General features: G+C 44.2%; 2 protein-coding genes across 4 annotated transcripts; both read right to left on the bottom strand.

Annotated features, from left to right (window-relative positions):
* Window positions 1–10,344: 10,344 nt before the first annotated feature.
* On the bottom strand, window positions 10,345–11,393 carry LOC103720621 (glycine-rich protein 2-like). The gene has a single exon (XM_008810421.4). The coding sequence runs from the start codon at window positions 11,294–11,296 to the stop codon at window positions 10,640–10,642; it is 657 nt and encodes a 218-aa protein (XP_008808643.2). The 5' UTR covers window positions 11,297–11,393; the 3' UTR covers window positions 10,345–10,639.
* A 4,365-nt stretch (window positions 11,394–15,758) lies between these two features.
* On the bottom strand, window positions 15,759–18,873 carry LOC103720617. Of its 3 annotated transcripts, XR_005506825.1 has the most exons (3): window positions 16,508–18,873; window positions 16,254–16,321; window positions 15,759–16,153 (listed from the first exon to the last, which is right to left on the bottom strand). XR_005506825.1 is itself a non-coding variant. In XM_008810417.3 (2 exons), the coding sequence occupies exon 1, from the start codon at window positions 18,463–18,465 to the stop codon at window positions 16,552–16,554; it is 1,914 nt and encodes a 637-aa protein (XP_008808639.2). In that variant the 5' UTR covers window positions 18,466–18,873; the 3' UTR covers window positions 15,759–16,321; window positions 16,508–16,551. The 3 variants fall into 3 exon arrangements, 1 of the variants encoding a protein (XP_008808639.2); XM_008810417.3 differs by having other exon boundaries at window positions 15,759–16,321; XR_005506824.1 differs by having other exon boundaries at window positions 15,762–16,153; window positions 16,254–18,873.
* Window positions 18,874–23,003: the final 4,130 nt, after the last annotated feature.

The raw sequence follows: 23,003 nt of genomic DNA, 5'->3' as shown, positions 1-23,003 counted from the left end.
CCCTACCTCCACGTTTCTCACTCCCCTCCAAGATACAATTAAAATCACCCACTATCGCCGTTGGAAGACCCTGAGCGATTAAGTGGGTGAGCTCATCCCACAGGACCCTCCTGGTCTGATGGTCAGTGCTAGCATACACACCACTCAGGACCCACGGTGCGGCGTTAGGTGCCGAAATAATCATCAGGACCTGTTGGGAGCAGTTATGGAACACATCGACTGTAGCCCCACCCCGCTTCCACAGAGCCACAATACCCCCGGACAGCCCCTGGGACTCAACTACATATGACTCCCAGTCGACCTCAAACCGGCGTACTACACGATCCAGTCCACTACCGGATAGTCGTGTTTCATAGAGAAGGCAGATCTCTGGACTATGGATCTGAACCAACCGCCTAAAGGAAGACATGAAGGCCGGCTTAGCCGCCCCTCTACAATTCCACGCAAGAATCCTCATGGGGAAAAATCCGAGAGGTCGGCCACAGGTGCATCCACCCTCTGGGCCGCAGGGTCCATCATCAACTCATGATCAGGGTCGTCTTGCAGACCCTCATCGACGCTAGCCCCGGACACGACTCGTAAGACTGTAGAGCTTGTTAGAACATATTATTCTATGCAAGTAATGCTTTTGTTCTAGTTTCCATTTTACGACCTGTTCAATTGCAGATAAATAAGCAGCTCCTGAATTTTGGTGCAATTTTCTCACATATTTGCGTACAAGTCTATAAACTCAGTAGCATTTCTCTAGGCAAAGATGAGTTGGGAGTTCGTATTGACCCAATGGACAAGTGTATAGGCAAAGATGCCCATTTGCATTATATGCTACACGCATGCTCTTGCTCCTAATAATCATCAGGACTACTGCACTGCTTGTTTTGACTCTGAATTATATGCATGCATGCATGCACACATACATACATACATACATACATACATACATACATACATACATATATATATATATATATATATATATATATATATATATATATATTGTTTTTTTGTTTTTTGTTTTCCTTCTTTCATTTAGGTAGCTTGGTAAGAAATCTTTTATAAAGTCTAGAGGGACGTACAAAGAGGAGTAATGAGCAAATAAAATCTTTCCCGCACTGCACAAAAATTCCAAAAGAAAAAAAGAAAAAAAAGAGAGAGAAGAAGAAAATAGTAACACGGCCAATTGGCCATGCTAGCTTTCTGAAAGTAAGTTCATTCAAATGGGAGAGCATCGAGAATGAGAGCCACGTGGGACTAAATCATTGGTAGTCTGTGCACGTGGCACTATTTTAAGGATCCGCTCTCAAATTGTCCGACCGGGTAAAGGACGGTCGTCACGAACAGAAGCAAGGGCATGGTGGGCAAGAGGGCGAGGGACCGTTGATTCCTTTCAAACGGGAAAGCTAATTAACATTCTACTTGGAGTTAAAAGAAGAGAGACCACAAGCTCTCCGTTCTTCTTCCTAGAGTTGGATTGTTCTGAGATTTTTATTTCCAGAAAAGTTGTCAATTATTTGGCTCGATATGAACCATATTATCTAGTAAACTTACCAAGTTTGAGCCGTGCCTAGATCATTTAATTTTTGCTGGATTAAGTTTGAAGTCTAAATTTTATATACTGGGAGATATTTCGATATCCATACTCTTCTCCCAGGTATTGTGGATCTGAATAAATTGTCTTAGATGGATTTTTCCACCAAAACTCTCTCGGAAAAAAAACTTCAGCTAGTTGCCTAATACATGCTTCATATCATTTTAAATATTATTTAAATATATTATTATTAAATAGTAATATAGTTTATACTAATAAAACTATTTTATTAAAATAATGTAACGGTAGAAATTAGTCGGAGTGAGCTTGGTTAAGCACAACTATATCAAAAAAATAATAATAATAATCAATTAAAATTTAGTTTATTTTTATCTTGTAGTAGACTATCCTAAAACATATAAAAGATTACGATTCACAATCTTTTTTTATACAATATGTTGACCCATATTTGCTATCACTTTTTTTTTATTTCTTTAAAGTTCTGAAAGAAAACAAGAATTTTAATTTTTAAGAATTGATTTTTAAATAACAAAATTTTAAGATCAATATCTAAAAAAATGGTTATTAAATTTAAAATTAAATTTTGGTTGATGGCATCTCCAACGCTTTCAAATATCTTGGCCGGAATAAAAGCGGTTGCGGCGAAAACCTTTCACGTCACCTTCACGTTAAGAAAATGACGAGGGTGACGTAGGTGAGACGTGGAGGCGCAACTCAATCGTCACGTGACCGAGATACGAAGGCGGGACCCGGTCTGACGTTATAGTGGGACCCGCGTGCGGCTGACCTTCTAAAAATCGCATCAGGTCGCCTGCGCCCCATTACGATTACAACCTCACGTACTGCAAGGCATTGGATTCTCCCATCCATATCAAACCCCCCCCATTGAATTGTTTTGTGAGGTGTGGTTCCACCATCAGCCTATCACCTTTTAATTAACCCTATCACCTTTCAATTAATTAAAACAAATATGCTGCATGACCAAATACATGTTAGGATTTGTTAACAACTAGGCAACTTTAATCAACAAATATGCCTATGTATGTGCAAGTCGTTTACATGCAATTGAATTCTCACCTTTCCACACGTCGCATGGATAGGATCATATCCATACACCAAGATTGAGTTTTGAGTATGACTCACACAGCATGTAGGCAGGTAAAAGCTGACAAGTTGTTAACAAGACATGACACCTTTCTTGGTGCATGGATATGATTCAACCTATGCATATGGAAAAGTGTGAATTCAATTACATAGAGGTGATTTTATGTATTCGATTTTATATAGAGATATGTGTGCATGCAGCGTATGTATGTATGTGTGTTTAAATATATATAAAGCACGCATGGCTGCGTGCTTTGTGGCAGTCAAGTGGGTGTTTTTTTATAGTGCGTATTTCATGGCAGTCAAGTGCACACAAGTCAAGCATAAATGACTTCAAAGTTATCTTCAAGCTTAAGTTAGAGAACATGACTTGATAATATCAACTTGACTTCATGGACTAAGTGGGGTAAGCATTGGATCAAACAGACTACAAAATTTATTCTCATGTTGTTCACAATCGAAGGAAAGTTTAGTTCCATAAACAAGTTATTATGTCAGTATTTAGCTCGCTACTAATATGATTATTGAATGGTGAAACTTCTTGGACTTTTCTCATGACTAGGGTTGAGATCCTCAGAAATGCCAAATATATATTTGAATGATAATTTATTCTTCACTTGTTTTATAGGTTGATTTATTCCAAAGTCAAACTTGTACTATATCTAATTGGTTGATTTTTGTTGGTTCACTATTACGTGATACTTAGCAACATACTTGATTCAAGAAAATTGTATTTCAACTAACAGAACTACAAAACTAAATCTCTAGCTTATGGCTGAAATGTGACGTCCAAATGCGAGAGCAGCAACCATGTACTATGGCTACTGCTATATTAAATGTTCTTATGAGCTGACTATTTTAGAATCATTAGGATGGTTGACGCATACCAAGGGCATTAATAAATCACTCGAAGATAGCCTCATATCCAATTGGCTTCCAGTTTTAATTTTCATTGCCCAACGGTGGAACAAAGAATGTATGGAGAAACTCAAGAATAATTAATTGACAGTAGCTTGACACTGTTTTCTACTTATCTAATCACTCAAATAGTCAATGTAGTTACTCTATATCCCACTTCATCAGTCTCCGAAGCAGATTAAAGGGTATACTGCATTCCATTTTGAATCTTATGATACTTTCTACGTAAGCAATTGATCAATGAAGCAATCTGTAGGTGTCGTGGAAAGCTGAATGGATTGGATAAGGGATGAAGCTTTTCTGTCTCTCGATCGCCATTCCTTTCCTTTCTTCTTTCCAAAAGCTTCCTCTCATTCCCCATTTCGTTGTATTACTGACTCGGAAAGCCCATGCAGAGAGTACAAATTAAAGCAAAAAGATAGATGTTTTACCCTCCTGGCTCCCTTATCACCTTTCTACTTTATGAACGATAGAAGAAGTGATAGGCCAATAAAAAGATGAATCAACAACCCTAATCTCTTTCTTTGCTGCTTACCGAATGTATGAGCGCGGACGGACGATAAAATCCTGTCAAGACACAAAAAATTTAGCTTGACCTCAAAACATTTGGTGGTCTGTTTGCATAGAAAATTACAACTTCATATCTAGGACAAAAAGCTAGCAGTTATCAAGATATAAAGTGTGCTGCTAGTGTTGCCTCCTATCAACTCGCTATTTTTCTGACAGTGGTGCAAGTGGTGTGAATGGCTTTAGTTTTGACTATATTATCTTAATCGAACTTTCTTGGCTGATGATCCTAATTTATGCAAATCGCTTCATCACCTGTTGTCATGGTCTATGGGCGATATTAATACATGATCCATCCCCTTCACAAATTTCTTTACTTCTAATTGAAGTAAAACTGCCATAAGGCTGAGTCTGGCTCCTTTTTGGGAGACAATGCAGGACTAGAAGAAGCAACCTATTGCACCAGCCCAATTGTTGCACTGCTCATATAAGGGCACACGAAAAGGCTGCGAAGGAGTGGCCATGCAAACTTCTGAAGTCTAAGCATACAAATAGTAGATAAAAATGTGGGAAATGTGTAAATTTGTGATGGCATCATTACCCCAGGCCATACTCAGAATCAGATCTAAGTCTGACTATTAAATTGCCCAAAACAAGCCCAAATCTAATCTATTTTTGTTGCTTAATTGACCTGCCATTGCTTAATTTAATGACTATTTATCTGTATTCTTGCATCTCTTGTATAAATAATAAACTCAGTTTCCACCTTGTCCAAATAATCTGTAATTGTGAGAGAGCTATTATTAAACCATCAAAGAGTATATGATAAAATTCTAATCGGTGCAGGTCATGTCAATAATGCATGTCAACAGACCTAACAACTTGTATTCTTTAATGTTCCGAATAGCACATTTAAATTTCCACCTCTCTTTTAGTAAATTGTCAAAAAATCCTAATAGTGCTTTTACTTGCCGTAGCTAATCTGTGCTTTTCTAATCAGAAGCAAAGAACTAGAATCAGCCATCGATCCTATTCAAGCTTAATAATGTTTTGCATGCCCCCACAATGACCCATAATTTGTTGCCAATCAATCAAATTGCTGAAGACGATCTAAGCCTGCTTCTAATCAAGCATGGGCCAACATATTTTGCGAGTATCACAGGCAATTACAGTAGAATCATAAATCACTGAGTATTATCATCATATGATTCAGGAAGTCCCTAGGTTCACTTACCACAAAAAGAAGCATCAGAAACTTCAAATAAGATTGCAATGATCATTGTTAACTTGTAATGTCCGTCCGGCTTCCGATGCTGGGATCATCAACCATGGCCAAACATATTCACTAAGTCCTGCAGGCCATTACAATAGAATCATTAATCGGCGTGTATCATCATCATACTAATCAAGAAGACCTAGGTTCGCTGGAAGGCGCATCGGAAACTTCAAGTGTTAAACTTGTAATGTGCGTCAAGCATCTCATGCTTGGACCATCAACTAAATACCACCAGAGAAGGATGTTCTGATCCACATCTTGAACAACGATTGCTTCTCGCACTCGCATGGACTTACCATGCACAAGAAGAAATAAGGATCTTAATGACCAAACACTGTAGCTTTTCTTTTGCAGATACAAAAGCAGCCCTAAAAGGGGAGGCCAGTAATTTGGAGTCATGAAAACTTAATCTCTCACCCTATTTTAAATAAGAATTTGTAGAGGGAAAAAATGCATGGTATCACAGAAGAATAAATGGAAAAAGGATAGCTTCCCCACCCTTAACAGTAGGAGCAGGAATTAACTGCCATGGGCAAATGACATGGCCTTTATCAAGGACCACACATGATATCACGGCTCAAGATATTTACAAACACCAAATTACAAGCCCAGTTCAACTTCTAGGATCATACAAGTTTGCTCTTGACTGCAGTTACACAGAAAATCAAGAGGCATGGGCGGGCAGTGAGAGAACGAGAAGAAAACTTGGGCAGCCGAAGATTATCCGTTGGTGAACATCAGAGGAGAAATAAGTTCAGTAAGTAGAAAGGATTGCAAATGCTATTGAAATTGGAATCCCACGAATTCCAGGATATCAAAAATCATCATCCGCATAAATTTTAGTATCTGATATCTCAGACTCTCAATAACCGTATGCATGAAATTATGTGGATGATACAGCAAGCATCTAATATGTAATCCTGAATTCAGCTTCATGAGGCCAGAGACTGAAACCTTCATATGAGGCTAATGTAGTACCAAACACCCCTCATGAACCGTGCACTCCTCTTTAACACCGGGGAAGAGAGCTCAAGTATGGCAGTAGCACACACCACATTCATGATGCATATGTTTTCAGCCAGGAATCAACCTGAACTCTTTCAACATAGTCTAATCTCACAAGACCTACTAGGATAATTACAATCATTCATACTTTCTATCGCATGCAATGCACATCTCAAACAATAATTTATATAACCCCAGAAAAATGACCACAAGATCTGATCCATTTAAAAATCAAAAGACAGCCTGATGACCAGACAGTTGTTTCTGCATTTCAAAACTTTTTGTTCATACACTTCTACTAGTCACTCAGGGCTGGAGAAGCCAAGACCGGAATACTTGCTTATACCATTAAATCTGGATGATCAAACTCTCTCTATAATAGCTAAATCACATTTTCTTTAAACATAATAAGCTCAACACCAGATTAGGTACCAAAGCAGTTCATGACTGTTCATCCTTTTCATCTTCTAGGCAGGCAGTGAGAACACGTTACCTGCCAAACAGAACAAGCTGAAAAAAGTCCCATCAACAGGACCACTTACCCACTCTATCTAGTCATGCAATCTAGCAGGCGACAGAACTGGGATAGCCTCAGAACTTCAAACAGGACAAATAACATATGATATCTAAAAAGTTGGTTGAACACGTAGAATATACTAGTAAATCACAGACTCTATTCCAGTTTTCAGTTCAAACATAACTCCATAAGGATATTTGGAACAAGAAATTCAGCAGCTCTTTGTTAAATTACGAAGTTCTTCTCTCTAAACAAAATCAGAGAGTTGTTTTAAATCCTAAAATGCCTTTCCAAAACACATCGAGAATATTCAGATTTAAAACTTGATTCAACCTTGAAATAGGCTACAAAAGGTACCAGTAGTTCTTAAGAAAATAATCAAGTGCAGATCATGATGTTAAAAACAGTAAGCTCGTTGGGCAAGATGTTTACATTTGGAATCAAATTGGTAAAAAGATATCTGATAAAAGATTTCATACATGAGCATTATAGATTTCTTTTCTTCTGAGAAACTACATACCTGCCAAATAGTTACAAATAGATAAACCATCAAATTTATAACAACTAGTACTTCTAATAGGTAAAGATGGCTATGAGCATCAGTTTCTATCAGCTTGAGACTATACCAAGTATCACAAACATAGACAAATGATCATAAATGAGCCTATCCTAATCATAATCTCTTACCCTAAAATCATGTCATCTTAAGAAAATCCAAACCAGCTCTCCTTGTCACTTTAGGTTTAGGTCTTGTTTGAATCTGACCCAAATCTAACCTGTTTGGACCACTACCTTAGAAGCTTTATAGGCATGGAATGGAAGTACAGCATGCCAAGGAAAGTATTATTTTTGTTGGTCAACCATCAAGGATTGAAGTATGATGTAATCCAACAACGAACCAAAACATCAACCAGCGTGAAAGATTTTTTCTTGAAAGAAAAATGTTATCTTTCTCAGAAGAAATGGGAAAAAAATATTGGAACCTCCCAGCCCAATGGGTTAAAGAGGTAACAAGAAATTGCCTGTACAAATAAAGCTATTCTCCAAAGTCTCCATATGGGAAATGATCAAGTCAAAGATATTGGAATGAAAAACACTGACAGAATGTTGAATTACAAATCTGCCAAAATAGGAAGACTTTGCATCAGTCAGTTACATTTGGAGAAGCAACAGTTAGGAGTAAGTTAATTACTTGGTTAGTAGAACAAAAACCCAAAAAAGTGATGAGAAAGGATGAATATAAATCTACCAAAATGAGAGAACCATCCCTACAGTTCCGTAGGATAATTTTTCTTTTATGTTAGGTTTAACATATTTCCACCAAATTGAAAGATGGCAACACTTGTTTACCCTCTGTTTGGTATGAAGGATGAATTGGAGGAAGGATGGATAGAGGAGGAATGGATTAGGGAGAGGATGGATGGTCTCCCGTGTGTTCGGTTAAACATGGAAGGATATATGGGAATAGTTTCCTCCTTTGTATGGTATAAGAGGAATGAAAGAGAGGATGGATGATATTTGTATAGCATTTTTACTAAACTATCTTTTAATAAAAATGTATTATTATTATCAGTTTGTAACACCTATTTATACTAAAAAAACTAAGGCAATATATAAACCTATAATCTTTATAATTTATAATTATATATAAAATTACATAAATATAAATTAATTATTGATGAATTAATTTATGTATATATATTAATTATATATATAACTAATTAATTTATACTTTAGTTTAAATAGTTAATTAATTTTATATAAATAGTTAACCAACAAATAGTGAAGAGGGGTGCTGGCTGGAGTAGAGAAAAGGTGGGGTGTCGGTCTCCCATCTCGAAAAAGAGTGAAGATGGGTTAGAATTTGTCAAAAAATTAATAAAGGATAATTCTGCCAATATAGAAATCCACCTCTCATATGCTCCATCCATCCTTCTTTGCCCTCCTAATTTGAAAAGATGCAAATTGGTGGGCCAGACGGATAGGCAATCCCTCCTTTTCATCCATCCATCCAAAGATTTTTTTTTGAACCAAATGATGGATGGTCCCCATCCATCCTTCCAACCCTATCCATCCTCCCTCTCATGACCTGAACCACACACAGGATTAATTCTTCTTTACATCAGTATGGTGCCTTAATTACAAGGAGAGAGTGGTCTTATAAATATAAGCTAACATCTAGAAAACCCATTTTGGACCGAGCCACTAAGAAATGCTATGCTCTCCATGCAAAAAAGTCATAGATTGGCCATTTCAGGTACAGCTGAAAGTCCAACATTTCACCAAGGCATGCTAGCTGCTTGCCCTTTCACAATCATCCATGGAGCAGACATAAATTACTCTAGTGGCTATTCCTACCAAGATAATATCTTTCCAATGCCTCCCTATCCCCCTTCTCTTCCCAGCCTTCTTCTTCAGCAAAAGTCTTTCATGAAATGCTCAAAAATCTATTGTTATGTGCAAATATACCCTTTCTCATAGAAGCCAATCACTTATCATCTTTGCAATCTCAAGCTATATCACTTAGCCTCTTGAGTAACCAAGTCCATCACCTTTTCCCCTCCAAAAATCATCACATCATTAGCTCGCACAAACCCACTAGTGAAACAACACACCAGGGCCATCACACTCAGAATCATACAGCTGTACTTCAATAGAGAATGCTGTTGCACAAGGATCATATTATATGAAAATGTACTTCAATAGTATCTCTGATGTTTTTCTATCAGCAGAATCCCATTGCCAATAATAAGTGTTACAATACCGTAAGGTGAAGCATGCGGATCAAGAAGGATATTAAGCAAGACTTGCAAAAATTGGCCTTCTACACATTCCCTTTTCATTCTACTTTTAATGTTCCGACAAGTTCCTCTACAAAAATGGCGCATACTAGCATACAAGACCGTCGTCTCGATACCGGACTTCATACCGGTGCCACACCAGTACAGTATCGGTACGGTACGTAATTTTTTTTGGCATACCAAGTGTCAGTATGCCACCTGTACCAAATATCGATACCGAACTGGTACGGTATGCCCCGTACCGTCCGACTTGGGCCGGTATGGTGCATGTTGCTAGAATGAGATATTATTTAAAAACAAGACTGCTACCAACCAGTCCTAACATTCTTAAGCATGATTCTCCCACATCCTACTTTACAGCACTCAAGTTCCCAGCACCTTTGCAACTGGTGACCCAAAATAACATCATGCCCCAACTTTCCTAGATTGAAAATGATAGCTCTGCATGAAAAGGCGGCAGAACACAGACACAAGGCAAAGGCATCACCTCCAGCATATTCCATGGAATCAACTAACTACTTGACAATAATTTCCATTAAAAATATCCTAATACTTGCAAAAGGCATACACATATGTCCAAAATTCACACCGGATGAAATTGAACATAAGAAAAAAGACAGCAACAGACAAATTTTTAGTAGGCCAATAAATCAAGAAGAACTAAAGCATCAAACCAAATGGAACCAAACAATTAAACAGAAGGCATATGTATATCGAAAAAGGGGCTGTAAGAGAGACACATTCAAAGAGTGTATAGTTCTCCCCAAACCCCAACACAAGACCCCAACAAAAACTACAATCTATTGGAAAACCGAAACAGACCACAAATAACAAAGACCATTTCCAGAATCCATTTTGAGGGAAAAAAAAGAAAGGATAAAACCCCTCATTAACAATCCAAAAAACTGAGCTAAAAAAAATATAAAAGATCCAAAAAGAGAAGGAAGGATTGGAGACGGTAGATCTCACTTCGCGCTAGGGCATTCCCTAGCGAAGTGACCCATTTCGCCGCAGGTGTAGCATGATCCACCGCCGCCGCCGCTATAGCAATCCCTAGCCAAGTGACCAGTTTCACCGCATTTAAAGCAAGCGGCACCACCTCCGCCGCCGACTCTATAGCAATCCCTAGCCAGGTGACCAGTCTCACCGCAGCTGTAGCAGGCGGCACCACCTCCGCCGCCGCCGCCGCCGCCGCCGCCTTTATAGCAATCCCTAGCCAGATGACCAGTCTCACCGCAGTTATAGCAGGCGCCACCACCTCCGCCGCCGCCGTAACCCCCTCCTCTCACTCCGCCGCTCCTGCCTGCGCCACCGTCAAACTCGTACCCCCCTCCATAACCACGGCCGCCTCCGCCTCCAAATCCATCCCTTCGGCCGCCGCCCTGGACGCTGGATCCATCAGGGCCGGTGACATCGACTGCCTTGGTGCGGCCGTCTTCGCCCTCGGCGATGGCGAACTCCACGGCCTCGCCCTCCGCGAGGCTCCGGTAGCCCTCCGCCTTGATCGACGACTGGTGAACGAAGAGGTCCTCGCCCCCGTCGTCCGGCGTGATAAAGCCGAACCCCTTCGCCCCGTTGAACCACTTCACCGTCCCTTTCAATCGACCGCTCCCGTTGGCCATCAGAAAGGAGGAGGAGGAGTAGAACGGAGATCCGAAAAACCCCAAACCCTGGACAGAAGAGGAAACCCCAGCTCGCCTATCCTTCTTTCGGCTTACCATATAAAAAAAGTGGGCGCGGGGCGATCCTTTGGTATATCGGACGGCTGTGATTAACGAGTATGGAACGAGGACCGCCCCACGGATTAGGTTTTCTGTGGGCCGGTCTTCCGGGCCTGTGGGCCAGGGGTGATCTTGTTGACGCCTGCGACCTGTGGACTTGGGAGATGCCCCCTGGAAAAAATGATAGCCAATGGAACGATACCGAGAAGGAATGCTTGGAGGAGACCCATGGAAAAGTCGTTGAAGAAACGCTGGGAGTACACTACGAGAGATGCCAGCCCAGCTGTCAGTGGGGTGTTTCTGTGGGCTCTTTTTTTCTTTGGGGGCGATTTAAGGCCCATTTCCAAAAGCATTTTTAAGATGAAAGAAGGATATTTAGTAAAAATTTTGAAAAATTATTTTAACTTTTTCAAAAAGCTAAAAGTAGTTTTTTGGAAGAAGCTCCAAAAAAGCACTTTTAGGCATAGTCGAAAAGCTGTTTTTTTACCAATACTCATGATAAAATATAACAATTACAAAAAATATCTCTTTAATAATTATTTTACCAATTTTATCATCTAGCTAAAAAATTTATTATATTATAAGAAATTAATTTACGCTAATAATTATAATATTTTATATCTTTATTATTGTATTATATATAAATATAATATTATATTGCATTATATTATAATACATTAATATGTTATGTTAAATAATTTAATATTATATTAAATTATTATGCTATAGTATACAATATTATATTATTATTATACTATATCATATATTTATGTATAAATACATATTATATTTTATTATGCTCTGTTGTATAATACTATGAAATATCTTTTATAGTTATTTTGTCATACCGAAAGTACTTTCAAAAGCTCCGCTTGAGAAAGTTCTACTTCCAAAAGCTCTGCTGCCAATAGCTCTTCCAAACAGGGTCTTAATCATATTTGGCACCATGGTGTGGATTATTACATGATTCATTGTTGTCTAATTCTAGATACCTTCCATCAATAATCTTCTGCAAGGAAATGACTTAGAAAAGTGATTTCCTTTTTCTTCTGTTCTGATTATTTGGAGGACATCTGATTCTGATCTCCCTGGCTTCCTATGGTTCAATTACCTTGGTGGGAAGCATTTCTTTTGTAGAATGTTTCCCGGAATTGCACTCCGGCATAGCAAAGGTGGCAGACGTAGCAAAAACAATGCTACCCTCAACTTCAAGACATGCAACAGTGCACAACCTTGTGGTGTATTGGCAACAATTACAACCTCCCAACTGATGCATAAACACACTACAAGGCACAACTTCAATACAAGCTTCACTTCACAATTTCTTCACATCTTAAGAGCAATTACAACATCCTTTTTATCAAACCAATTTGTGGATCAAGATCCCTGTGACTCCCCTACCAATGGAAGCAGCAGTGGCAAACCAATCATTTTGTTGTAAGAAAGGATGCTTTTAGCACCTTTCAGTATGCACTGATGTTTGGTTAGGTTGCTATCAACACATCCACAACCCCCCAATTTGATCAAAATCCCCCACTTTAGGATTTATTGCACATCCTATCCATGAGAAACAACACTACTACTACATCACTTCTCCCATCAACCAGCACCAACATGCATGTGTCTCACAAAAAAATCTAGTTAGCATTAACAGTCATGCAGGAATCCACTATTTAAAACAGTATGCATTTAACTAGCAAGTGCGAACATCAGCACTAATTAGAACAATTTCATCTTGTTCCCCATCAAAACGCACTCACCTATACCGAAGAAGAAAGTGTCACTAGATTTTCATGTCAAACTCATTACCAAATGGCTCTCCATTTGACTTCTGCCCCACTTTGAACTCTTGAGTGGCATCAACTTTTTCATTTTTCCATTGGATCAAGTGCATCTTGATGATGGTAAGGACTTAAAAATAGCTAAGCTAAGACAGATGTATCTTATCTTGTTCTTTTTTCACATTGTTTTTCATTCTTCCTTCTTAACAATTTCATCTTCTTCACCATCAAAGCCCTCTCAGCTTTGTATAAGAAGAAAAGCATCACAAGATTTTCACGTCAAACTCATTACCAAATGGCACTCACTTCCACATCTGTCCCACTTTGAACTCTGAGCGGCATCAACCTTTTCATTTTTCCAACAGATCAAGAACACTTTGATGAGGGTAAGGACTTAAACATAGCTAAGCAAAGACAGATATGTCTTCTTTTGTCTCTTCTTCTTGGGTCTAGGCTTGGCCCTTACCAATTTATACTTGTTCTTTAATAAACACATGATATATTGATATTAATCAGTAACCAAAAACATGATAAATCTTTAGGAGCAACTTCGATCTAGGCTTGAACCCTACCAATTTATGCATGTCCTGAAAGCAGGATGAATGTTTAGAAAATGTGTTCATGTCATTCGAAGCACAATACAAATGTTTTCTTCTGCAAGTTGGCATTGAGTGCCAGATCAACGATAAGACTAAGCGTTTGGCATGGATACTTCACATCTTTCCTTCTCAAATCATCACAATTTATGTTGAAATACTCATAACTAACTTACAGATAATTCACACAGACTCTGACCTTGTCAAATATAAAGATCTTGGAAGATGGTAACATGACTTTCACACTACCAGTCAAAACGAAATTATAGCAACCATCACTGCTGATACAATGCTAAAAGTTCAGTACCCCAGTCCTAATGCTGGACTGATACATGCTTTTTATTTTCAGAAAGCGTGTGTTCAGATTCTGTGTGATAATTAATTATCAACGCTGCCGTATGCAATGTATTCATCAATCTGACACATATTCATAGCTAGCAACCAGAACTAACTGAAAGTATGATGGTCCAGTGTGTCCCAAAATCTCCGCGGTACCTATCAGTAGTGACAGATTAGTCCTCGAGACTTTGGACCAATGACTGGATCTTGCATGAGTGCATTACAAGCATCCAAACATACATAATTGCCGCAATGCTGGGTGCCACAAGCTGCAAAAGAATGGAGGGTTGAATCATTGGTGCACGCCCCATAACATTGCAATCTGGCCTTTTGCTTCACCAGATTCTGGTTGCCATTGTAAGTGTCCCATATATATTGCTCATCGGTCTTGTAAAGATGTCGATTCAAGCTTTGGCATTGGTTGTGACTATCGACATCTCGCAGGCCTCAGGGAATCTAATGCTGAACAAATGGGTTGCATGCTGTGTGTGTGCTGCGGTTTATGTGGTCGAACTAGCATCCACATGGAAGGCAACAGTGGTCTGTCCCAGAAGTGCAGGCAAGCATATGCTGTGTTTTGTTGTTGCCTCAGTAACTTAAAAACAACAGTGTCATGGAAGGCAAGTACTTGGAGTCAACAATAGGTGCCCTGCTTGCTGGTGTACCGCCATATCATTCTCTCCTAGAAACTAAAGGCTCGGTATAAATTTTTAGCTACTACATGGCTGAAGCTGATGGCCACTGAAGGACTAATTTAATTCCATTGACTTGCTCTCAGTCATGGCCTTCAAATGCATCTTCTGTAGGCCCTGAGAACTATAGCTTTGTAATGCATCTTTAGCGCAGCCTGTTAGTAGAAATATATCGCAGTTGCAGAATGTGATACAGGTTTTCTCAATTCTTCTTGTTTGATAGGTATCCACTGTCATCAGGAAGATAAGTTGAACTCTCTTTTATAGGATTCTGAATCTTAGAATCCGAAGAGAGATGTAAGCAGAAAATTTGGACTACAAATTGTTGGCTAGTTGCTATGTCTTATCGATTACCCATGTTTAAATTAATGTGTACCACTTGAACACGGCATGAAAGTGCAGATTAAGAAAAATACAAAATAGAGAAACCGGTCCACCCTCTGTATTTACTTACATGCTTATTTGGCTGTCTATCCTTGAGTAAAGAGATCATTGTTATAAAAATCGAACAAGCAAATGAGATGATGCTCTTGCCATTTAGATCCCAGCAGAAACTTGATCTTGCCATCGTAGAAAAATTCCTCAGAACTCAAAAATTTGATAGTTATTGGGAGTAACCATACTGGTATAAGATTGAATCCTACATGAGCACAATGATGAAACCTCAAGTTAAACCATGAAGACTTGAGCTATATAGGCTGTAGATGACTTAAATGAAAAACATACCTACAATACAAGTTGAAGGGACAGAATAAGCATAGATCACAGATTAGTTGAATCGATATACTAAGAGCATGTATTAGTTGGCCACTGAAAAAATGGAAATATATAGTTGTTTGTGCGCTAAAGTCTATCTAGTTATCCTTGCAAGGTAATCAAGCGCATCTATGATGTGGGAAATCAAGCAGCATCACAAAGCAGTAGTTTAGTACTGCCTCCATAGGCATAGAACAGCTGATACTGAGAAATGCTTCACACTCACTTCTGAAAAAAATTCTGAAACAAGAGGGAGGGGCAACAGATACATGGAAGTGGAACGGTTTTATCTGCTGATCCAGTGACCACCTAAAGCTAACTCGGGAATTATTATAAGCAATTGAGTATTAAGCACAACATTGTATAATGTTCCTATTGTTGTCGACCTTTAATTAACATTCTGTAGCACACCTCTCTTTAGCTTCCTCTGTCCAATATCCATTTAAAAGGTTTCCTTGAGGAGTATTTTAATCCCCAAAACACTGCAAATTTCAACAACCATTTGCATGCTGCTTACCTTTATCATCATGTGGTTCTCATGTGCAAGCTGCAAAATGCCCCCTATACCAGAAGAATGAACTGAACTGACCAACACTGCAAGCATTCCAAATAGCAACTGATTGAAGAAGAGAAGAGAAGAGAAAGGAGCGTCCATTGTTCAATATCAGGCTAGAGGGAAGCAGAAATTGCTGACCTCTATATATATATCTTCACCATGAAAAAACAATTGAAATTTCAATCTTTCCAGCCTACAAAACACTCCTGAGAAAGAAACAAGCATCAGCAGCATCCTCCTACCAAAACCCCAAGCATAACCACACCAAACCAAAACAAACAACCACTAAGATGATCATATAAGATTCAGGGATCAATCTTCAGTAAACTTAATAATTTGAACTTGTATACAGTCCTGGATCCTCTAGATTGGAAAGCAGAACTGGGTCTTACCTCTTCGTTTCCCTTCTTCCCCAATGGAAGTGTCCTGCAATGAATCAATGGTAACCTCTGGAACTTCTGGACTGGTAAAGCTCCAACCTAGTCTTGGCCTCATGCAACAAATTCTCCACCGTCCGGTCCTGCACCATGTATGCCTGTTTGTATGACCACTCGAGCACAGTAAGGACCTCGGCTTGGGCCAACGCCTCGCTATCGGGCACATGAGTGGCAATGTAGCACAGCAGGATTAATGCTGGAATCTGAGCCTGCTCGCCAAAGTAGACGAGCTGGACAAGGTGCTTCGCGCCGCCAGCATCGATGATGGCCTTCGAGTGATCGACATGGAGGTAATTCTCAGTGCATGCAAATTTAGTCAGGGCCACCGTCGCCTCTTTCACGTCCATCCCTTCCCTCTCATCGAGCAACCGCACCAATGGCCCTATGATCCGGGTCTCCGTCGCCCGGAACGTCCTCGACAAGCAGCCCAACGCCACGATACACGGCACGAGGAGGTCATCATACTCGGCCTTCTCGACAATTCTCAAGAGCTGGTCGACGACAGCCCGAGCTGCCGGAGAGGTGGGCTTGAATGCAGACCTCCTGAGGTCGGGATCCTGCTCGGCAACCCTGCAGATTTCCATCAGAGCCATGGCTGAATTGTAGCGGACCTCATCAGCGCCCTTCTCTAAAAGCACGGCGAAGCAGAGGAGAGCCTTGGACTCGGTGATACTCTTGCAAATAGCCGAATTGCCCTTGGCGAGGTGCCACAGGGCCTTGGCTGCCATTGCCTTCATGTAGGCCTTGGTGGCCGGGTCCTCGAACTCCCTCCCCTTGATGCTGGTGCCGTTCAGCGAGGCGTTCTGCTGGTGCTTCGGGCCCCCGGCCGTCCCGGTGGCGTTGGACTGGGTCTTGCTCGAGTTGGTGGCCATGGTGGACTGTATCACCTTGTGCATCTGGTTCTTGCTGTTCTGGCTCTGGTTCCCGCAGGGGTGCTGCATCTGGCTCTGCTCCGGGCCATCTACCGGCATGGAGTTATGATCCACTGCTGCGTGGTTGGCCATGACGACGGAGTGGATGGACATGCCCTTGGAGGGGATGGCGTACTTGGAGTGCTCCTGGACGGTCTCGAAGGCGAGGTGGCTCACGAGGAGGCGGATGACATTGTGCTGGGCGAAGACGTCCTGGCACTTCGGGTGGTTGGCGGCGAGCTCCGCCACGGCCCACGCCACCATCGCCTGGACTTTCATGGCTCCTTCCTTGAGGACCTTGGCGAAGACCGAGCAGACGCCGGCGAGCACCATCTGCTCGACGCTCTCCGGGTCGCGGGCGAGCAGGCCGATGGCGAGCGCGGCGTTCTCCTGGGCCTCCACCCGGCCCTCCTTAACCAGACGGAGCAAAGGCCCCACGCCGTCTTCTTCGATGATGAGCTTGCCGTAGCGGTCGTTGTCGCGGGCGAGGGAGACGAGGGAGGCGGCGGCGTCGGCGCGGGCGTCGAGGGAGCCGGTGATCATGGTGGCGATCTGGTCCCAGATGAGGAAGAGGATGGGCTCGTTCTGGGCGATGGGGGGGAGGCCGAGGTGGCCGAAGTCGTCGTCGGCCGCGGCCGTGGAGACGCGGATGAGCCAGGAGACGTCGCCGACGGAGTTGTCGAGCTGGATGCACATCTTGCGGAAGGCCCCAGGCGGGATAATCGTAAACACCCGCTTCATCAACCCGCGCGCCCGGCACTTGGACACGAGCGACAGCGCCTTCTCGAGGACTTGCTCGGTGTCGTCCATGATGCGACGGGCGGGCCGCTCGTACAGCTCGGCGCGGGCGGCCTGCCGGAGGAGCGCCGCGAGCCGCTCCGTCTTGGCCTTGACCTCCATGCACTCCTGCTTGAACAAGTGCGTCTCGTCGGCCCACTTCGTCACCTGGTCCGCCAGCTGAATCGGCTTCGTCAGGATCTGCTTCACCCCATCCCCCATCATCTTTCCAACTCCTCCCCCTCCTCCTCCTCCTCCTCCTCGTCCTCTCCACCTCAACTATCAAAAAATTCGATCCATATCATCAAATTCATTCATCTATGCGGCATACAATCAAACCACACCAAGATGTTCGATGATATGCTAGAGACGATGATGCTAAAATATTTGCTGGAAAGGAAGAGGAGAATGTATTGAAAACCGGAATGGATTATCTCCTTCTTCTTCTTTTTTCTTCTCCTGCCTTCCTCTTCTCTGCTTCAGAAGAAGATATGGGATGGGATTTTGCTTTGCTTCTGCCCCCTGGAGTTACGGAGGGGGAAGACAGGGGGGTTGGGCTGAAGTGGACGAGAGGAGAGACCGACGGCGCTTTCCACGGTCAAACGCGTTTTATTCTCCCACCACCACCTCCTCCCTCCCTTGTTACAGCCTTTAATGTGTAATTATAATACGTTACGGAAGTTATAACTCTAGTAACTGGAATTCCCCCGAGGGTTCTTTTCTGTGTTATAATTGAAAGGATAATTATAATTATAATTACGACACCGGGCCCAGGCATTGCCCAGCGGTGACGTAACACCTCCACATTGTGTACGCGTGTACTGTTGGTCCAAAGGTGCCGTGCCATGTGGCCTTCTCCCTGCTGGACCATGAAATTGATGAAAAGGTACTTATGGTGGTGGGCCCTGTGATGTGATGGTTGATCGGACGGTTGTTAGGGTCGGAGCTCACGCTTGCCACGGGATGGAAAGGAGCGTTCGAATGAGTTATGACAGAGGCCGTAAGAGGAGTAGAAGCCGGTCCCGGGCAATGATGGGCCGGGCCGGGGGGGGGAGTTGGCCGTCACGCTTTCATGCTCTTCATCGTTTTCCACGGTGGCTGCTCCGATCGTGTCATCGTTTTCCACGGTGGCTGCTCCGATCGTTACAATTGCTGCAGCGGAGAACCGTGTTGATGAAGATCGTCGGAGATCTTGACTTCTCTGCATTCCAATCAAAAAAATTAGATGGCAAGCTTTCCAGCGTGTGAAGCGGGGGTGAGCGGGGATGGGCGGGCTGATGCTTTGAGATCCGTGTTTCGGTGGAGGATCTTTGGGGCATTTTGTCAAACAGTGCTGGTTGGGTGGAATGGCCGAGGCTGGGGGAGGAGTGCCGGCGCCGGCGGAGGCGGAGGAGGTTGGGGAGCAGAACAGAACTCTCCCCAGGAACGCGGCGAGGCGGCCTTCATGGGCGGAGGTGGCGAGAGGCGCGCCGAGGCAGCCGGCGTGGATCAGCCATCGGACTTCCGGCCGTGACCTGGAAGAGTTGCAGAAGAGGTATACGGAGGTGGTCGATATAGCGGAGGAGGAACTGGAAGAGGTTCGGTCGGAGTGGAGAAGCTCTACAGTCCTTGTGAGGAGTTTGGGGAGGACCGTTCCGGCGGATTGGGTGGCGAAGGAAATCCGGCGAGTCGGGAAGCTGAACTATGATGTCGAGTCCTTCCCTCTGGCGGACGGCGTCGTGGCTATAAGATTTGCCAACGAAGAGGACCGGGAGGCGGCAATGAGGTCGGGTCCATGGACAGTCGCGGGACAGCTCCTCGCGATGGAGCGGTGGCGTCCGAATTTCTCCATGGGGGCTGGCGGTGTAGGGCGGGTGGTCGTGTGGCTCCGTCTCCCCGGCCTACCGCTGGACTTCTGGAAGAAGGAAACCATCTTTAAGGTGGCGGCGAGGGCTGGCAATCCTCTGGGGTTGGACGGCTTCACGGAGGAACGACGGAGGTATGGATTCGCGAGGGTGAAGGTCGAACTGAGTGTCTCCGCGCCCCTCATGCCGGGGACTTGGGTGTTGGGGAGATCGGCGGGAGGAGCCTCGAAGTTCTGGCAGGGTTTCGTCTATGAAAACCTGCCAGCCCCGTGCTCTAAGTGCGGGCGGGTCGGTCATGGGTCGGCGTTTTGTGAATTCGGATCTTCGGTGGCGGAGGATATGAAGCCGGCGGAGGCTGAAACGGGCTCTGAAAAGGCAAGCACGGGGGATGCTGCGACGGAGGACCCCAGGCAAGCTGTGAGAGGGGGAGACCGGCCCCGGGATGAAGGTGCATTTGGCCCTTGGCTTGTGACCAACCGGATAGGGCAGACCCCGTCGGCGTCCAGGAAGAAGGAGAAATCGGGTCCTGGAGCTAGGAAGGGGAAGATGCCATCGTCGCCCAGCCATGGTCCGAGCAGGACGGAGGAAGGGTCGGCATCTACACTCTCTCCGATTGATCTGGAAGGGTGGCAGAAGCCGACCAAGGTGGCTCGCCGAAGGACGCCGGAGAAGGATGTATCGGAGGTGGGAGCGTGTCTGCAGGTGGGTGAATCGAGTAAACTCGGGACGGACGCCGAGTCGGGAGCCGAGGTGACTCAGGGTCTGGACCGGGCGATGCCGAGTCTGGGCCGGATAGAGCTGCGGCCCAAATCCAGTGGGGGCCTTCGACCGAGCGGACCGGGTTCGAGTCCGCTGAAACGGTTCAGGAGCCCGCCCAGGTTTGATCCAGTTGCGGACCGTGCCGTGGGGGTTTCTCCGTCTCCAGCTGGGGGGAAGGAGCTAGCTCGGGCGAAGGCGCGGCGGCCGGCGGCTGGTTTTCGTTGGAGGAGCTGGAGCTCACCTCCGCCTTTAGCACCGGTGCGAGGCCGTCCTCCTACGGTGAAGGAGCATCCCACGGGGGCTGAAGCCGATCAGCGGTGTGAGCTAACCGTGACCTCGGGATGCCGTTTGCTCCGGTCGCTCTCGGTGGGGGTGGGCCTGCCGGAGCAAGGTTGTGTGCAGTCGTCGGAGTTACAACCGGGAGGGACACAGGCGGGGCAGGCTAGTGGTGAGGACGGCATCGGTGGTGCTTATGAACAGGGAGATGGGTTGGCTGCGACGCTGAATGTCAGGGAGTCGATGGTGCTACAGGCGTGCCAAATGGCACAGGGGAGCAGTGAAGTTGATTGTACCTCTGTGATAGGGAAGAATGTTGTTAATGGGACTGGGGAGGGTTTCTCCAGCTGTGGAGGGATGCAGGTTGAGCATGGCACGGCACAAATCAGTAATGATGGTCAGCACCTCCAAGTTTTGCATCAATTAATGGCCTCGGCAAAGGGGGTGCGTCCTAATTCTCTTGGAGGTGCAGAATGCATGGAAGTGGATGCAGGGGATAGGAACAGCTCCGGAGGTGCGGGCTGTGCCGGACTGAAGGGTGATTTATGAAGATCTTGTTGTGGAATTGTCGAGGCGCGGGGAAACCATCATTTGCCCCGGCGTTTCGCAGGTTGGTGCAACAACACAATCCGGATGTTTGCATTCTTCTTGAGACCCGGCTTTGTGGTGGTAGTGTACAGAAGGCTAGAAGGGCGATTCCGAGATCGTGGGGGTTCTATGCTGTGGACTCTCAAGGTTTGTCGGGTGGTATAATAGTAGTGTGGGGTTTGGGGTGTTGTACTTTGGATTGTTTCAATGTTAGCAATCAAGAGGTGATCATGGTGATTTCGGAGGGTGATAGGAGACCTTGGGTTCTTTCAGCTGTCTATGCCAGCACTGACTATAGAGTTAGGAGGGCCCTGTGGGAAGAGGCATCTCAGTTGATTAGTCATGGTCATCCTATGTTGATAGCTGGTGACTTCAACTGCATTGTGGACTCTCAGGAGAAGATGGGGGGGAATCCATTTTCCCTCCATAGGAAGATCAAAGAATTTCAGGACTTTATCTCAACCAATGGTCTAATTGACTTGGGCTTCTCGGGACCAAGGTTCACATGGTGCAATAATCAGCAGGGGCGGGCCCGTGTTTGGGAGAGATTAGACAGAGCTTGTGCCACAGCTGGGTGGATTCAGTGCTTTCCAGATTATCATGTCAGACATTTGCCGAGGATAGCTTCGGACCATTGTCCATTGTTGGTGAGTACCGAGGCACACATCCCTGTTTGTTCCCCTTTCAGGTTTGAAAAGATTTGGCTCAGCTACCCTAGGTCTTGGGAGATGGTGAGGGAGGCGTGGAGATCCCCGGTTAGGGGTGATGCCATGTACCGGGTGTCCCGTAGGCTAGAGTTGACCAGGAGGAGGCTGAAAAGGTGGAATCGGGAAGAAGTGGGGAACATCTTCAGGAGGACTGAGGAGGAGGAGGAGGCCATTTCCCTTCTACAGACCCGGGAGGCACAGAGGGGGGGGCTATCAGAGGAGGAGGTGGGGGATCTGAGATCTCACTTGGCTTTACATGATTCTCTTCTTCGACAGCAGGAGACACTATGGAGACAGAAGTCCAGGGTACAGTGGATTTTAGAGGGGGATCGGAACACAAAATTTTTTCATCAGGCTACGTTGATCAGGAGAAATCAGAACAGGATTAGATCAATCAGGAGTGAGGATGGCCAGATGACAGATGACCCGGCTATGATCCGGAGGACTGTGGAGTGCTTTTTCAGAGCGAGGTGGACAGAGCAGTCAGGTGAGGGGGGCCGGGGGGAGATGGTGATGCCGGCGACGAGGGTGTCGGAGGAGGAGACTGTAGCTTTGATCAGGCCGGTTTCGGTGGAGGAGATCCGGGAGG

The sequence above is a fragment of the Phoenix dactylifera genome, chromosome 18 (genome assembly GCF_009389715.1).
Source record: "Phoenix dactylifera cultivar Barhee BC4 chromosome 18, palm_55x_up_171113_PBpolish2nd_filt_p, whole genome shotgun sequence".
NCBI lineage: Eukaryota > Viridiplantae > Streptophyta > Magnoliopsida > Arecales > Arecaceae > Phoenix > Phoenix dactylifera.
The sequence above is the reverse complement of the archived record's forward strand: the minus strand, read 5'-3'. Positions and strand labels throughout refer to the sequence as shown.